Source organism: Brassica oleracea, chromosome C4, assembly GCF_000695525.1.
Source record: "Brassica oleracea var. oleracea cultivar TO1000 chromosome C4, BOL, whole genome shotgun sequence".
Classification (NCBI taxonomy): Eukaryota; Viridiplantae; Streptophyta; class Magnoliopsida; order Brassicales; family Brassicaceae; genus Brassica; species Brassica oleracea.
This window is the reverse complement of record NC_027751.1, coordinates 25,353,695-25,371,622: the sequence shown is the minus strand read 5'-3', so window position 1 is coordinate 25,371,622 and position 17,928 is coordinate 25,353,695. Positions and strand designations below refer to the sequence as shown.

The window sequence follows — 17,928 nt, the reverse complement described above, 5'->3', positions numbered from 1 at the left end:
TTCTGCGGCCGGTGGCCTAACCATTGAGATGGTGCTAATCGACTCTAACGTAAGCATCCTATATTGGTCATGTTACTAATTTCCAGTTCACAAACGTGTTTCATTGTCTAATACCTTAATTTTTGAACTTTTTTTAGGGTGTTAAGATAAACGCTTCGGTGAAAAAAGATCTGGTTAATCAATTTGATTCCTTCCTTTCACAAGGAAGTTCAAAGATTATCATTAACTTTTCACTCAACCCCTCTTGCGGTTCATACCGAACAACCATACATCCATACAGAATTGGTTTCCTCTCCACAACACGTGTGAGGAATTGTGATGATTTGCCCGATGCCCTAACTGGCTTTGAACCAGTTAACTACAGGGACATTATAGATGGTACACTCAATATGGATTATTTGGTTGGTAAGTTAGCTAAATAATTTATTGTCTTTCTAATATGAGTATATGTTTCAATTGTAGACTCAACTAAATATTTGTCTTTCCAGATGTAATTGGTCAGATTGTTGAGGTGACGCCAATTGAAGTTGTATCAGCAAATGGGAAAGAAACTCATAAACTGACTGTGGAGCTTCGTAATGAAAAGTAAGACGCCTCTGTATATATTCTAATGTATTCATATGTCATATGTATGCGTATGTTCATATTTGCTAATTTATATCTATTGTTAGGGATGAACGGTTGCCAATGGTGTTGTGGGGTAACTTTGCTACTGATGTAAGTGATGCTATTCAAGGACGTGGTGAGAATGCCATCATTTGTGTTTTGAGGTTTGGAAAAATTAAAGTTTGGGGTTTCAAAACATCATTTTTTTATAACCTGCGTTTATGGTCACCGAATTCCTATGCCAGCAAATTGAAGTTGATGTTGGAGTGTCTATTAATTTGAAGATTTTTTCGTTTTATTAGTATTCTATTTATATTTATATTTTTGTTTTGGCTTTCAACGTCTTACTTAAGAACTATTATGATAAATTCTTTAATTATGCATCTTAATAATAAATGAACTTTTTAGTTATAAGAGAGTTATTCTATTGTTTAAATATGCTTTTACCGTTCTTGAAACTTTCTTCCGTTGTTATAAAGTCCTACTTTATCAATCATATATTGCAAATACATACTCTATTTTGGATGTCAAACATTAAATCACCGAGTCAATTCACCCCGTGCAAGGCGCGGGTTATCACCTAGTATATATTATTCGAGGCTATTACGTTTTTAAAATGGTACAAACTTTAAATACGCCATGTGTTATACAGAAATGTATTTTGGATATCAACTTTCTAGAGGAAAATAATTTTTATTGGGTTTGTGTTCCAAGTCAAATGAGATTAGACTACGATTCATAGCCCTTTAGTAACAACTGCTATTGAGAGATCTGTTTTAAAACGCAACGCAGCGACGAGACAGAAATGCCGCAAGACACAGAGCAAAACGTCAAGGGGAAAGACAGAAAGAGAGGTTACTTCATTATGAATTCTCTAACCCAACTTTGCTTTCACGGAAGCAAGAGGGATCTTAGAAAGAACCTTATCATCGAAAATCATGTAATGTTTCTTCAGCTCCTTCAACGTCTTCTCTGCCACTGGATCTACCTTATTCTCATGTTTCTCATACAGCATCGGTACCGTCTGCAAGACTGCAACAATACAAAACCTGTTTTGTTTTGCAACACGCACACACTTCCTTTAGATTCAACAAGGCCTTTAATTATGCAACTTCAAAACTTTTTATTAGGTACGAATACTTACAGATGTATACAACGGTCAAGAAGTTGAACCAGTTTTCCCAGAACCAAGATTATCCACAGCCCAACAACCACCTGAGAATAAAAATCCAATGAATATTGACCAAATAAATACAAATTGTTCACAAGAAACCGATTCATGACAAGGATATGTATTACTATCAGGAAGGACTCATGTGAAAGATTGCAACAGGTTCTCAACTTAGGCACACGAACTTAACGTACCATCAGAAAATTCTTCAAGACCTTCCTTACGCAATGCTCCTTAAGGTAACAAAGGCCTTGTTCAGCTCGTTTCTCAGTGCAGAAGCAATCAAAAGGAAATATCCTCTTTAATATGGATTTGAGGAATTTTAGGTGGAGTCCTGTAAACATAGAAAATACTCCCTCTGTTCCTTAATATTACATATTCTAGGAAAAAAATTTGTTTTAAAAAGATCAATTTTTTACATTTTCAAAACATGTTTTATTAACTAATTGCAAATTTCAAAAAACTTAATTGCATTTACTGAATTGTTATTGGTTTAAAATTATGAAACAAAGATAAACACAAAAAAATATGCAAATTTAATGTGTTTTATTAAAATGTGTGAAAAATCTAGAATATGCAACATTAAAAAACAGAGGGAGTAAGAAAATTTACGGATGGTCACGAGTCAAATTTTTTATGGTTCCCATAAAAATACACCAAAGGAATGAGAATGAACATTTAATTTCTTATGGCTCCCATAAAAATACATCATTCATAAAAAAATAATTTTCTTTTCTATTCCTTATCATTTTTTTTTTGTAAAGAATAACAAAGCAAAATTTATTCTTCATTATTTTTTAGGAAGAAGAATCATTTTCATTCATTCTTTTAATTTTATTGCTTTTTATTCTTTTTTTATTTATTTTTAGTATTTTTCGGATGATCACCAGTCAAGTTCATTTAATGGTCACCGGTCACATCCATGCAGCCGAGAAGGCTAAAATAAACTCTGTACACGTGTCGTTAATCGGATCAGTGAAGCAGAAAATCAACGGCTCACTCTTTTTCATAAAAAAAGAGGTGGGAAAAGGACGTCGTGCTTGCATTTGAGACCTTTTTTTTTGTTTAGACCGATGCTGACGAATTGTGCATCATCGTTCTTTTTTGCATTCGTTGATTGCTCTCACAAGTCACAACTGTAACATTTTAAAACAAACAAAACTGAGATCAAATTGCTTAGAAAAAATAGGAGTACTATACTATAGTTAAGTCAACGCCACCAATAGAGACATTTTTGCTCAAATCTCAAGTTCCAACTAGGTTGTTCCCATCTTATAGTGTAATCTGATTATTTTATATTTGACTTTAATAGCCCATCTCGATTAGCTAAACATGATTAACTAACACATGATTAGCTAAACATGATTAATTAATACTCCTTCCGTTCTCGAAAATAAGATGTTTTAGATTTTTTATTTGTTTCACAAAGATAGATTTTTTATAAAAATTAAATTATAAACATTTATTGAATTCTTAATAAGCGTGAACACTTTAGAAAATCTTACTTTCGGGAGCAGAGAGAGTATGAATGGTGACCAAGGAACGACGAAGAATAATGCATTCCATAAAGTTTCTAAAAAATATCACAATTCACAAGAAATAAATTTTTCTTCTCATTCCCTACCATTTTTTTTGTAGAGAAATAAAGAACAAAAGTATTCCTTGTTAAATTTGAGAAGGAACAACCATTCATTTTCATTCATGCAATTTTATTCTTTTACGTTCCTTTTGTTCCAGTATGGTTCCCAGTCGAACCCAAAATATTTTTTTTTGATACAACCGTATCCAGTTTTATACACGAAGACTAAAGAATCTGAAATCCGGTTTTGCGTTTGTGGAATATGAATGATTTTGAAGTACGGAAAACATAACTGCAGAATCTCTATCCTTTCCAATTATATTACAAGCTTGACCAAACACGAGTCTCCTTAGTCATTGCGATCAAATCGTCGGGGCTCTTGTTATAGCTTGAGCCATATGACATTGACATCGCATGTATTACTTGTTGTTCCTTAGTTCGTTTCATCAATCTTTGACCAAAAAAAAAAGTTCATTTCATCAATCAAGATCCGTGTTATTATTATTGTCTCAATATCTTTCGTTTTTGTAAGGAAATACACATGCAAAATTAAATTTTTAACGCTTGGAAAGTTCTAAAATTTTAGGTCATAAAAAAAGTTTATTTTATTATTGTAATTATTATTGTCTCGAGGTTTATATATCAAAAGATCTGACTTCTAAAATTTGAAACATCGTAATGCAAATTCATGAGCCTGAAGATGCTAATGGCCATTCCACAAATGGATGTTTCAGCAGCTCAGCCGCAGTTGGCCGCTCTTCCGGGTTCACTTTGAGACACTTAGCTATGAAATCTCGAGCGTCTAGTGATAATATGTCAGGTATTTTTGGAAGCTCACCCCTTCCGATCGCCAACAAAGCTTTAACCAGCTCGTTTGCACAAAATCTGACATCAACTCTTATTTTACTCGATAAAAAAAAATGAAAAGAAATAAACGATAACTTTAAAAATGAAAGGTCTAATACAACACAAACACTGTGATGAGATTGAATATTAAGCAAATCTAAGTTCTTTGTGGTAATTTTCTCCACAGGAGCACATATAAAGAAAGTTTGAAAATATTGAGTCATTGACGATTTCGATTATCTCTAGCGTATTTTGCTCTTTTTCTCTAAACTACCTTTTTATAATAGATATATGAAATTTATTTTAGAGAAATATCCTAAGATATCACAAATTTTTTTTATCATAAAATAGCTCATAAAAATCATATGACCAAAATAAGTTTCATTAAAAAAGTAAAAAATCTTATAACTCTAGGGTTAACTAATCTAGAATTTGAGTTTAGATATATTTGGGGATGTGGTTTTGGAAAGGTTAGAATTTAGAATTTAAAATAATAATTAAAAAAATATTTTCAAAAAGAATAGGAAAATCTCCAAAAAGATCTAAAAAATAGTTTTTAACCCAAAAACACACAAGGAGCTAAAATATGTTTTATTAAAAAAGTAAATGACAACTTTACCTTTACTCTATAGATATACAAGAAAATAAATAAATATTTAAGTAAATAATAAAAATACTTTTAGTTTGGAAAATTTGGAAAAACAATGTATTCAATATTTGAAAAAAATTTCAAACTCTTATAATTTTTTATAATTTTTTTTAAAATCCAAAAATTCCTTTTCAAAAAATATTTTTAAAATTAGTATTTTAAACAAATCTTAAATCCTAAACCTCACGCCCAATCCCCCTCACCCCCAACCAAAAAAAAATGTCTCATGACTCTAAACCATAAGTCTTGATTAGTTAAAAATATCTTTTATCTCTTTAATGAAGTCTATTTTGATCATTTTAACCACCGAGAACTATTTTTATGATAACTATTTTAGTGATATCCTATGGTATTTTCAAAAGAATATATAGATTCTAGAATAAAATTTCAAAAAGTTGAAAAGGTTGAAAAAGTTCACTTTTTCAAATATTGAATATGTTTTTTTAAACAATTCTTACTTATTTATTTATATTTATATATCTATAGAATAACATATAGTTTTCATTTACTTTTTTTTTACCGAAGCTAATTTTAATCATTTTTTCCTTATGTATTCTTTTGGTTAGAAAAACATTTTTAGGTCATTTTTGGAGATTTAACCTTTATTCTGATATATTTCTTGATGATAAAATTATTTTAAATATATTATAAAAATAGAAGTGAGTTGGAGTGGACTTCTAAATATTATTATACAGTCAAACATAGACATATGTCAGAGATGTTCTTAGACTACTTACAATGGTGTGTTGAATTTATAAATTCAACAGTTTACATGTTGCAATGGGATGTTTAATGAAGTGTTGAAACTGAGTTGGCATTCAACTAGTTTAAAAAATTAAACTCTGTTGAATTTCGTTCGAGAGGAAAGAGAATGTAGCATGGTCTCTTCCTATTCGCTGAGACAAATATGTGGGTTTTACCTTTTTTTTTTTTAATTGGTTGTGTTGAATTTTTTTTTTTTCTCTCCTTCTACATTATTTGGTTCAATTATTGTAAATAAAATTATAACTATTGAAAAAAAATATATTAAAATTTATCATTTTTCATATTCTATAAATAGAGACTTGTTTCATTAGATTTGGACACAGAAAAAAAAATCATCATCCACCTCTCAAACAATTCTCGTTACTATATTTTTCTATTTTATTGAAAAATGGATCCCAACAAAAACTCTTCTAATTATACCCAAAACTCTTCAAACTATCCTTTCAACTACCCAAATTTCCCAAATCCCAACAACTATCCATTTCAAAATCAACTTCCCAATCAATCACAAAACATTCCAAATTACGGTTTTCCACCAAGTTTCTTCATGCCATCAGCTGTTCCAAACTATCATCCATATTATGGTTCGCCGATGTCATATTCTTCTCAACCACCCGCTTATTCTTCTACTCCGACGGATAATGAAATTGCTCAAAACGTTGGAGCAACTGAATTTCCCGAATTTTCTACACAGGTGACTCTTGGTGGTGTAAGTGAAGCTAATGAAGCCACTCCTCGTGCAGACATTTCAACCCCTGCTACCCGAAAAAGCGTCAAATGGACCACCGAGCAGAATTTGGTGCTACTGAGTGGGTGGATCAAACATGGAACAGACAGCGTTGTTGGTAGAAACCAGAGAAGCGAATCATTTTGGGGTAAAATTGCTGAATATTGTAATGAGCATTGCTCATTTGATCCTCCGCGTGGTGGAGTATCGTGTAGAAATCATTACAATTACATGAACCAAAAATTGGGAAAATGGATTGGTGCTTACGATAGCGCTAAACGTATGCAACAAAGTGGGTGGTCAGAGCAAGATGTATTAGCGAAAGCGCAAGAAATCTTTTCTGATGGTGGTACCGCAAATTTCACTTTAATGAAAGAATGGATCGCTGTTCGTGATCAGCCACGTTATGCTAGTCAGGTCGGAGGGAATAATGGCTCTAGAAGCAGTGGTTCTAAGAGAGCCCACAAAAGTGATGCTAGTGACTCCAACTCAATAGGATCCACTGCTCGTCCAATGGGGAGGGATGCAACAAAGAAAAAAACTAAAAAAAAAGGTAAGGGCATAGCCTTGGAAGTGGTCAACGAAGATTTTAATGAATTCAAACAAATCAAAGCTCAAGAGTTTGAACGCTTGGAAAAATTAGCCATGTTGCAAGAAGAGGCAAATGAAAGGCGAAAGGAGGCAATCCAAAGGCAAGAGGAGGCAAACCAAAGGCAAGAGGAGGCAAATCAATTGATGAAAGAAAAAACTCGGGCTAAGAAAATGAAGATGTGGCTGAAGCTAAGTGAAAAGGAACATCTCAATGACCAGAGCAACGAGTTGTTCCAACAGTTGAGCTACGAATTATTTGGAAAATAATTGTAGTCACAAGTGTGAAGAAAGGTATATCCTCAACCAGTTTAGAGAGCGTCGAAAGAAAAGCGAGGAAGACTATCCACCTCGTAGCAAGAGGAGATACCACAAGAGGGATCATGCAGCGGTAAATCAAAGATTGATTGACGACTACTTTTCCAATCAACCTACATATGATGATACAATGTTTCGTCGACGATTTCGGATGCGGAAACATGTCTTTCTCCGAATTGTAGAGGACCTATCAAGAAGTGACGATTACTTCACTCAACGATTTGATGCAGCTAATAAAGAAGGTATATCTCCACTAGCGAAATGTACCACATCCATGCGGATGTTAGCATATGGTATGGCAGCCGAAGCAGTTGATGAATACATCAAAATTGGAGGTACAACAGCTTTGGAGTGCTTGCGTAGGTTTTGTAAGGGAATCATACAATTATACGAGCAAGTGTATCTGAGAGCCCCAACTGAAGATGACCTACAAAGAATTTTGCATGTTAGTGAAATGCGAGGGTTCCCGGGAATGATTGGGAGTATTGATTGCATGCACTGGGAATGGAAAAATTGTCCTAAAGCGTGGGAAGGACAATATACTCGGGGAGACAAGGGAACTACCACAGTTATTCTTGAAGCGGTCGCAACCCATGATCTATGGATCTGGCATGCTTTTTTTGGATGTCCAGGCACATTGAACGATATAAACGTTCTAGATCGTTCACCAGTGTTCGGGTCATGTATCATATTGCATAATATGATTGTTGAGGATGAACGAGATACATATGCTCAACTCTGGACCGATTATGATCAATCTGAGGCAAGTGGATCTAATGCCCCACAACCATTCTCGACCGAAGTGTTACCTTCATTTGCAAATCACGTGCGTGCTAGATCTGAGTTGTGGGATTCAAATGTGCATCACGAACTGCAAACAGATCTAGTCAAACACATATGGCAAAAATTCAGCATGTTCCGTGGTTAGAAAGATTTCCAAGTTTGTGAGTTGAGTTTATTGTACTAATTATGTTATGTGTTTTATTATTTGTGTTGTGTGCTTATTAATGTATTGTATTAAATTTTAAATTTTCGTAATTCTACTTTTTAATAATAACTCTTTATATTTCATGTCTTAAATAATTGATATTTTTATTAAAATTATAAAATTAAACATAAATTATTTAATCATTTATATAGCTCTTAAGTATTGTAATTTAATTTAAACTAATAATAATTATTAATATGTAATTACAAAATAAAAGATGTAAAACAAAACAAAAAAATGGAAAATAAAAATTGTAGGGTAGGGTGTTGAATTTTATTTTAAACAAACTATTGTAGAGTATAAAAAATGAGTGGGTGTTGAATTATTAGTTGGAAGAGAGAGAAACTGATGTGGAAGAAAGAAAAGATGATGTGGAGGGTGTTGTGTCTTGAATCTATCGTATATAGTCTTACTGGATTGTCTAGATCTATAAGGAATTTGACCAGTCAGCATTTCCAGTACTGTGCACCCAAAACTCCATATATCAGCTGAACTTCCATACCCGTTAGCACGCTTCCGGTTAATAACCTAAACAAATTGTTATGTTCCATTTAGAAGCAACCATACAAATATAGCATCAATTAAGTACTGTGAAAGTGAAATGATTCCACATATATTGTTATGTATGGGCAAAATAAGTATGAGCGACCAATATCACACATCACTAACGAGTTAAAACAAAAATTCAAAATCCAACAATTATTTTGAAGTGCCATATGTTGTTTGTCTATCATTGTAATCACATAATCAAAATATTAGAAAGGAAAAGTTTGATAATCTCCTGAAACAATACCTCTGGAGCCATCCAAAATGGAGTCCCTTCGGTGGACTTAATGTCGTTAAATTTTGACACCTAAATAATAAAATGACACAAGTATCAAGAAAGAGGTAAGCAAAAACTATAAACATCTATAAATGGAAAAGAACCTCTGCCAATCCAAAATCTGTAAGCTTAACAGATCCATTGGCGTCCACCAATATATTTGCACATTTGATGTCCCTTTGTCGCATCAGAGAGAAACATAAGGGAAACAAGAGAGTATGAGGAAAAACAATGGAGAAAAGTTTCTACTAGTCTTACCGGTGGACAATACCTTCTCTGTGGAGATATTTCAAGCCATTAAGGATTTGTCTTGTGTACGTGGATACTACAGAGTCCGGAAGCTTGTATATTCGGTAAAGTTTTAGAAGGGAACCTTGGGTTACAAGCTCAAGAAAGATGTACAAATTCGACCCATCCTACACACATTAAAAGGCGTTATTCATTGAGCAAAGAAATTGCTTAGGCAGCTGCACGTGAAAGCCAGAGCGGGATCACACCTTGGCTGCGCCAAGATATCTCACGATATTCCGATGCTGAAGCTGACTTAGTAATGAAATCTCCTGTAGAGAGTGAAAATGAGGCAAATACAAGAAGGATAAGAAACCAACAATTTACAGATCAATGAGACAATCGTATAGGCTATATATCTCACCCTTTCGAGTTGTTTTATGTACTCTTGTGCCTGAATTCCCTGTTCTGAGTAGTGAAACTTCCTTGACAGCAAAGAAGTTCCCATCACTATCCAATAAAAAAGTATCTTTCATCAGCCAAATGCATAAAGGAAAGCTCGCTTTGCACTGTATTCTTTCCAACCAAGAATTGAAATTCGATCGGTGGGACGGTCTTTGGACATAGGCAAGTGAAATATTGGTCTATGGCCTCCAATTTTTTGAAAAGAATGAATATACATAAATATAAACTTCTAATTTCATTAAATTTACTAAATCTACTAGTCCCTAAAACCTTAGGACCAACCCTGGTTACGACTTACTCTGAAATGCCTTCATACACCCTGGCATATGATCCTCGTCCCAGAAGGTCACCCTTCTGCCACGACGTGATGATAGATCCACCGTTTGCACAAACTGGTGAAGTATTAGATACTGTACTAGAGGAGTCACCACCCTTGTTTGTAGTGAATGGGCATGCCTTATCAGCTGTATCCGCAGACTCGAGAAGCCTCGCCTCCCTTTCCACTTCCCCTCCCTCGGAAGAAGAAGAGGAACTTGGCCGCCTAACAATTTCACCTACTGGAGCGAAATGCGTAAGAAAATCCCAAGATGATCCATGATGTTCAAGAGGAGGTTGTTTCGCCGGAGGAAGCTTAAGCCCCAGTGGTCTTACTCCCTCTATACCACCACCACCACCAACAACAGCCACAACATCACTGGGACTGGGAACAAGATAGCCTCTCGACATTACCTTATTCGTCTTCGTCTGAAGACCACGTTTATTCTCTTCTCTACTACCACCATCAAGCACAACTTTATCCGACAAATTCCTAAAACTCCCACTCTCGCTTGCCTCTGACCACGTCAACTCAGAATCAGCATGACCACTAGGACCTGCTTCATTCAAATCATGAACTGGATACTTGTGAATCTCGTGGTCGGAAGACTTGAACTCATCTCGCTTCTTGTAAGCTTCCCAGGCTTCAACAGAAATAGCCAAATCACCAGGATCCATATCTCAATCTTCATCTCTGAAGTTCCTGAAACTGCTTCGATCCGGGAACTCTCCAGAGCGCGTCATCAGAGCACTCCAGAGAGAAGAATTTGAAATGGATTGATCTTCAGATGAGCTAGAAAAAGACGCTGCATTAGCTTTGTTATGCTTTACCACGTCACTACGCTCTAACCGCCGTACCGGCGTTTTAAACACTTTCTTCATATGAACTATTATACGAGCCTGTCGATTTTTTTGGTGGCTAAATTCATATATAATTAATCTGAATTGTTAGAGAGACGATAATGTGAAAATTGGATGCCTAAAAGTCATGAGCTGCCAAAACAAAAAAGGGGTAATGAGCTGTATTTTAGTAAATGGAAACCAGATAAGCAAGACCACACCATACATATAAGATTAAGTCAACGCGCCTGGCATTTTTTTCCGTTTTAGTTTTTGTTCAATGTGATTAAATGTAAGAGGAATGAAATTGAAAAGTCAAAATTAGTCAACTATAATTTTGAAAATTTCTAGTTGTTTTCTAAGAACCACAAAAAAGCCGAACCTAATAAAAAATTGAATTGGAAAGTTCAATTATTTTGTCCAAGTAATGAATCAAAGTTTAATAGAGCTGTTAGTTGCAGGTTGAGCTAAGTAGAAATCACTTACATTCTCAGTTTTGGATTCTCACTTGGATTGATGCTAGTTAGATATCTCTATCTTGATTCTTAGCCCAAAAAAGATAAGAAAGAAGAAACAAAGAGAAAGTAAACTGAATCAAATTGATAAATTGGAAGGTGTTGATCAAACAAAACTAAATCTAGAGCAACATTAAACATTTCAGTAAAAATATGCAAGCTTTCTATGTGGAACCACATGTGTTAGTGTTGTGTGGAATGAAGGAGACATTGATGTTTGGTGTGGAATGACGGAAGTGAATGCAAAGTTTATACTTTATCTAGATCTACAAGGGAAAAGTTTTCATTTGCTTTCCATAGATGAAATAATAAAACTAAATCATCATTTTCTTACCCTTTGAGCGGTTTTGCAGAGCAGTATGGTTTTGAGAAGTATAGTTTTGAATTGTGAGCTTGTTTGTTGTTGTTGTCAAAGACAATCCAAAGTAAGTTAAATCTTTTATTGTAAGTTTTCAGTATTTTGTTAGAATAAGAACTTGAGCTTTGCATCTATCTCTGTTTTCCCATTTTTCAAAATTGATGAATTGATTTCTGAAAAAGTTTTTATTTTGTTTTTATTTCCAAATTGACATCACACCTTTTGGAGAAAAACTCATGAAACGAATTCATTTGTATGTAATTTTATTCGTCTTCACTATTAGACATTGGAATTGTTAATTGTCCAACTCAAGTAAAGTGTTCCATCTTTCAAGATTTTGAGAAAATCTCAATTGTCTTCCTCGTCGCTTGTGCATTTAACACACTTTTGAACAAGAGAAATCAAATGCACAACAAAAACACGATAATAAACTCGGTTGTCTTCCTTGTCAAATGCACAAATATTTCATACGAAACCACTGCTTGTAATATATCTCCATCTCCGTTGAACCGTCTTGCCAATCTTGTTTGTGATTAAATATCTCATGTGTCACATGAAGTCATTAAATTCTTGTATTGAAGATGCCAAAAAGTTTGTCAATGAGTCAAAAGAGGATAAGAGAATATTAGTTTGCTTGTATTCTACAACATTTCTTTTTATAACATAATATTTTTATTTTTTATTTTTATGGTACAAATTAGTTTTTGGGATTTTTAATTCAAAAAAAAAAACATAATATTTTTATTATTACATGTTAATATACATGTATCATTGGATTGGTTGTTAAGACAGAGGGAGAGCTATGATGGTAACTATGCATGAGGGTACGTTCTCCATTGTTTTTTTGCATACGTAAGAGAGTTAGAATCAGAATTATGATGGTAAATTAAGTTAGTTAAAGAGAAAACAAAATGTTGTATTTTTTTCAAATGGTTTGTTGAACAACTTTTGGGTGAAGGAAAATGCGAGGTTTATGTTCATGAAACATTAAAAAAAACATAATAATGAAAGAAAAATAGTAGTAGTTTTGTTTGTGTATATGCTCATAGTTGCGTTCATTGATCCATTTATTATTAAAGGAGAATCAAAATAAAAGAGAAATCTTTAAAAGGTAAATTATTTACATTTGTGCTATTTTGTATACGTGTCAAAAGCCATTCTCAGTATTTTTAGCCTTAACCCTTTCGTAACTAGACTATTTACTAAAGATGCCACTGGACTAACATATTGCATAACTTAATGAATTCTATATATTGTATGGTTTTACGGCAACAATATTACAAATGTATGAATACATAGATTTCTTATTTACCGTGGGGTCTTCTACACATTATTATAAGCATATGTATTCCATTACATACAAATTATATGTATGAATGTATGAATATATTTTTCTTAACATTTCATATATGTCATCCTCGTCAGCCAATAATTAAAAGTGGACATTAATCTAATATACTCTTCACTTTCAAGTGATCACAATCGTCTGATCCTCTGTGTGTTAAACTTAGTTTACATATGTTATAATGTATACTTTTGTGAGATATTCAATAGAACCGTTGAACAAAATATTCTAAAATTATTATGTATATTTCCTTGGTGTTCAAAATGTAAAAGAACTTGCCAAAAATAACATATTGATTTTATTTATTTATTTATATAGTTAGATTAGTTTTGGAAAGAAACGAATGTACATCTAATGCTAACGTTTTGAAGATACATGCTTTGTGTAATTTGATAAATTATGGAAGGAATAAAATGTACCGCCAATGATTTTTGAACCAAAATATATGATATTAAATAGTAAATTGCCACTTTCTATACTTATTTGGTGTATCACTTACTTCTAATCATTTAGAAAGTTCAACTATGTTCATTTTTAAATATATATTAATGTTTCCACTAAATATATATTTATGTTCATAGGTTAAATATATACTTATATTCCCACTAAATATAAATTTATGTTTCTATGTTAAATAGGTAATTTCCGGGTTATCACCTAGATATCGTGTTACTATGAATCACATTAGATATAAATTTACGTTCATTTCTAAATATATGATAATAACTCGCAAATAACGATGTTTTTGATAAAGATCATTCTTCTAAGTTGTAAGAAAGTCCATCATTTTATAAAAGGCTTTTTAGCGTCCTCTCTGGTTAAATAAATCACAAAATGCTGTAAGATAAATGAATAAAATATCATATTTGTGTTAAATTAGTTTTGTTTTCGACTAATTAGTTGTAGAGTTATTCTTGGGTTCACCACCTAGGGCGAACCTCTAGGTTTACCAACCAATAAAGATTTCATTATTTCAAATTCGATATCTTTTAAAAATGAAAACAAAATATTGTCAAGTTATATTATGTTTTTAAAATAAAAAAAATAGTAGTTACAGAAATTTTGTTTTAAAAAAAAATATTTTTAACGTCGTCAGCAAAACACTAAGCTTTAAATCCTAATCCCTAAACCCTAAATCATAAACCCTAAACCCTTGGGTAAATCCTAAACTCTAAATAAAAAACAATAAACACTAAAACCCTAAACCCTAAATCTTAAACCCTAAACCCTTGAGTGTTTTAGTGTTTAGTGTTTAGTGATTTTGATTTAGAGTTTAGGATTTATCCAAGGGTTTAGGGTTTACCTAAGGGTTTAGAGTTTAGGATTTAGGCATTATGATTTAGGTCTTAGTGTTTTGCTGACGACGTTAAAAATATTTTTATTTTTGTAATTACTACTATTTTTTTATTTATTGCTTTTTCCTTTTAATTTTAAAAACATAATATAATTTAACAATATTTTATTTCTTTTTTCAAAAGATATCGAATATGAAATAACGCAATCCTATTGGTTGGTGAGCTTAGAGGTTCACCTTAGGGGTGAACCCAAGAATAAGTCTTAGTTATATCAAATATTAGACTAATAATAATGTTTGTGACATTAAACCAGTGTTTTATCAAGTATTTTATAAGAGGCTTTTTAGCGTCCTCTCTGGTCAAATAAATCACAAAATGCTGCAAGATAAATAAATAAAATGTCATATTTCTGTTAAATTAGTTTTGTTTTCGACTAATTAGTTATATCAAGTATTAAACTAATAATAATGTTGTCACTTTTTTAAAGCCTGGTTTTCTAAAATTCAAGTTAAAAATAAAAAAAATTGCAAATTAAAAAAAAGATTTCTTTAAAGATTCATAATATTTTTACTATCTATCTAAATAAATTAGTTTTCATTATATTCTTATATTATTTTTGAAGTTTTCATTTTATTTTCATATAATTTTTAGATTCTAACAACGATATAGAGTTATATTTTTTTTATAGTTATACATATATACATAATTAATTAATTTAAAATTAGATTAAACCTTAAAATCCCATGGACCAGTTCACAATAACGAATCAATGTACGGTCTGCTTTTCAAAACATTACATTAAATTTATCTTTATTATTTACGTTAACAACCCATCAGATGTGGTGAACCCATCAATATTTTTAAATAGTCTGGTTCATATTAACGTAAATTTAAAGTGGATATAGAAATATAAAATATACCCTCTTTGTAATAGAATTTCTTACTATAATTTATTGTACATTATCCCATATATGTTATTGAGTATACTCATCCCGTGCAAGGTATAGGTCTCAATCTATACATATAATACAAAATCATAAAACGGTACCTTCTTTTGAAAATGTTGCACGTAACTTCTTATACATCTAGAAGAAACATAATTTACTTCAAATATGAGAGCTGAACCATAACAATTCCATTAAACTCACGGGTTTTCTTTTTTTAAATAAATTACACAAGAATGGTGGGTTATTATTATCTCTTTCTGACTTGTGAGTTATCCCTGCCTAATTTAACAAGAGAGAAAACCTCTACAGAGACTTGTATTATGCGACAGGGGTCTATGTTTTTGGTTTTCATTTTGTTTCAAGAAGCAGAGTGAACAACATTAATCTGAACATTTAAGGAACAAAAATGGAGTTGATTCCTACCTTTTGCCCAATCAGTTCAAGTCCTACTGCGTAATTCTTTAGCTGAGGACACCCATATCTGAGAAACTCCTAAAGATTTTGAGACTCTTGCTAGTAAATACTAAATACTAAAGGGTGAGAAATACAGATTTTCAATACGAGGATCTGTATAGAGATAAGGACTATAGTTAGTGATAACGATATACGTTGATGTTGTAGTTATCCATATTTACATATTCCTAGTACTATTAGGAGTCGATACGTTGTATATATACGTAGCCATGAACATCAATACAAACAACACTTTCACATTATTTTATGGTATCAGAGCAGAAACGATCTTTGACCTAAATTTTCATATTTTCGCTTCCGCATTAAGATTCTTTCTAACACGTGATTGATAAAACAACAGTCATGGCTACTTCTTCTTCTACATCCTCTACTACTTCTTCGACAATTACTCCATCAACTACCCCTACTACTACTACTTACTACTACTACTGAAAGTAGTTCTTTAAACCCTTATTCTCTACACCCCTCTCACAACCCAGGTGCGTTAATCACGCCAGTAATTCTTGAAGGCGACAACTACTCTGAATGAGCAAAAGAGTTCTGGAACTCTCTCCAGGCTAAACAAAAGATGGATTCCTTGATGGCACTACACCTAAACCCTCGACGAATCCTGATTTAGCTCGATGGACGTCTGCTAACTCGATGATCGTCAGATGGATACGCACGTCGATTGATCCCCTACGGTCTACCGTCGGTCATATTCCAGATGCATATCAATTATGGGAATCTCTAAAACGTAGATTCTCGGTGAAGAATAGTGTGCGCAAGCACCTACTTGAGGACGAGATCACCAACTGCAAACAAAACGGTGAAACTGTCCTCAATTACTTTGGTCGCCTATCTAAATTATGGGAAGAACTACAGAATTTCAAATCCTCCTACATATGTACTTGTGAGGCGTCGATTCACATTGAAAAAGTACGTGAAGATGCCAAAGTCCACAAGTTTCTTTTTGGTCTTGATGATTCACGGTACAGTTCAATTCGATCTCAAATCATTGACGAAGAACCACTCCCTGATCTCAACCTAGCCTACTCACGAGTAATTCGAGCTGAGTAACACATCCTTACCATGAGAACAACTGAACTTAAACAAGATGTACTTGGTTTTGCTATTACGACAGATTCGTCTACTACAGCGGTCGTCACAGCAAATCATAGTCGTGATCCTAACCGCTTTTGTACCCACTGCAACCGTAAAGGTCATGAAGCTTCAGAATGTTTTCTCTTACATGGCTATCGCGACTGGTTCAATGATCAACAAAGGAACACTCAATTGTCTGGACAGTCTCAAAGAGGTCGCGGTGGCTGAGGAAACAATTCTCGTGGTCGTGGTCGAGCTAATGCTTCACGTTCTGCACCGTACACTTCTTCGGGGCACTCTATTGCATCTGCAGATCAGATTGCCGCACTGATCAATCTTTTACAGAACCAGCAGTCTCAACTATCTACTGATCGTATGTCCGGTAAACCTTCTTTGACTGACGTTATAATTGACACAGGGGCATCACATCATATGACTGGAGACATATCATTACTCCATGACGTTCGGGACATTGTCTCATCTTCCGTTACCTTTCCAGATGGCCGCAGTTCTCGAGCAACACAATCGGAAACTCTGTTTCTCAATTCGTCATGTTCTTTACTAGACGTCTTATACGTTCTTGATTTTAACTACACACTTATATCAGTTTCTAAACTTCTGAAGCAAACTGGATGTATTGCGATATTCACTGATACTTTATGTGTTTTACAAGACCGTTTTACGAGGACCCTGATTGGAGCCGGTGAAGAGAGGTGTGTATTATTTCACGGGTGTAACAATTGCATGCGTCTCATCGAGCTGGAAAAGAAAAGGCTTCTTCTTCAGAACTTTGGCACCGACGACTAGGACATCCGGCTCACAATGTTTTATCTTCTTTGCCAGTTATAGATAATGCTGCTTTGGATTTTGGTCACACCAAGTCGTGTGATGTATGTTTTCTTTCTAAAAAAAGACGTGAAGCTTTTCACGAGAGTTTTAATAAAGCTGTTGAACCTTTTGCGCTAGTTCATTGTGATGTTTGGGGTCCCTACTGTACTCCATC

The 17,928-nt window shown here is 33.4% G+C and overlaps 4 protein-coding genes across 6 annotated transcripts; 2 read left to right on the top strand and 2 right to left on the bottom strand.

Annotated features, from left to right (window-relative positions):
* Positions 1-1,311: 1,311 nt before the first annotated feature.
* On the bottom strand, positions 1,312-2,065 carry LOC106341475 (reticulon-like protein B6). Its single transcript, XM_013780242.1, has 3 exons — positions 1,972-2,065; positions 1,751-1,821; positions 1,312-1,655 (listed from the first exon to the last, which is right to left on the bottom strand). Exons 1-3 carry the CDS (start codon positions 1,972-1,974, stop codon positions 1,481-1,483), a joined length of 249 nt encoding a protein of 82 aa, XP_013635696.1. The 5' UTR covers positions 1,975-2,065; the 3' UTR covers positions 1,312-1,480.
* Positions 2,066-5,934: 3,869 nt separating this feature from the next.
* Positions 5,935-7,206, top strand: LOC106337288 (glutathione S-transferase T3-like). The gene has a single exon (XM_013776373.1). It carries the CDS (start codon positions 6,005-6,007, stop codon positions 7,199-7,201), a length of 1,197 nt encoding a protein of 398 aa, XP_013631827.1. The 5' UTR covers positions 5,935-6,004; the 3' UTR covers positions 7,202-7,206.
* Positions 7,207-7,214: 8 nt separating this feature from the next.
* LOC106338491 lies at positions 7,215-8,177 on the top strand (the record flags this gene model as incomplete). The annotated part of the gene is made up of 2 exons (XM_013777454.1): positions 7,215-7,786; positions 7,886-8,177. Coding segments are annotated over 2 exons (864 nt in total), but the record flags the coding sequence as incomplete, so codon positions are not given.
* A 288-nt stretch (positions 8,178-8,465) lies between these two features.
* LOC106337289 (mitogen-activated protein kinase kinase kinase 1-like) lies at positions 8,466-11,033 on the bottom strand. Of its 3 annotated transcripts, XM_013776374.1 has the most exons (7): positions 10,052-11,033; positions 9,713-9,864; positions 9,558-9,620; positions 9,332-9,476; positions 9,165-9,237; positions 9,031-9,090; positions 8,466-8,765 (listed from the first exon to the last, which is right to left on the bottom strand). In XM_013776374.1, exons 1-4 carry the CDS (start codon positions 10,744-10,746, stop codon positions 9,448-9,450), a joined length of 939 nt encoding a protein of 312 aa, XP_013631828.1. In that variant the 5' UTR covers positions 10,747-11,033; the 3' UTR covers positions 8,466-8,765; positions 9,031-9,090; positions 9,165-9,237; positions 9,332-9,447. The 3 variants fall into 3 exon arrangements, with proteins under 3 accessions (XP_013631828.1, XP_013631829.1, XP_013631830.1); XM_013776375.1 differs by lacking the exon at positions 9,165-9,237 and having other exon boundaries at positions 9,319-9,476; XM_013776376.1 differs by having other exon boundaries at positions 9,165-9,476; positions 9,713-9,798.
* Positions 11,034-17,928: the final 6,895 nt, after the last annotated feature.

What these genes read in the sequence shown, in the direction of transcription:
- LOC106341475 (XM_013780242.1), bottom strand. An exon ending in CTTGACCGTTGTATACATCT is followed by an intron (nt 1,656 to 1,750) that starts GTAAGTATTCGT and finishes AAAACAAAACAG; the next exon opens with GTTTTGTATTGTTGCAGTCT.
- LOC106337288 (XM_013776373.1), top strand. Translation starts at nt 6,005, where the DNA reads ATGGATCCCAACAAAAACTCTTCTAATTATACCCAAAACTCTTCAAAC.
- LOC106337289 (XM_013776375.1), bottom strand. Translation starts at nt 10,746, where the DNA reads ATGGATCCTGGTGATTTGGCTATTTCTGTTGAAGCCTGGGAAGCTTAC. An exon ending in ACATAAAACAACTCGAAAGG is followed by an intron (nt 9,621 to 9,712) that starts GTGAGATATATA and finishes CACTCTCTACAG; the next exon opens with GAGATTTCATTACTAAGTCA. An exon ending in GATATCTTGGCGCAGCCAAG is followed by an intron (nt 9,477 to 9,557) that starts GTGTGATCCCGC and finishes TAATGTGTGTAG; the next exon opens with GATGGGTCGAATTTGTACAT.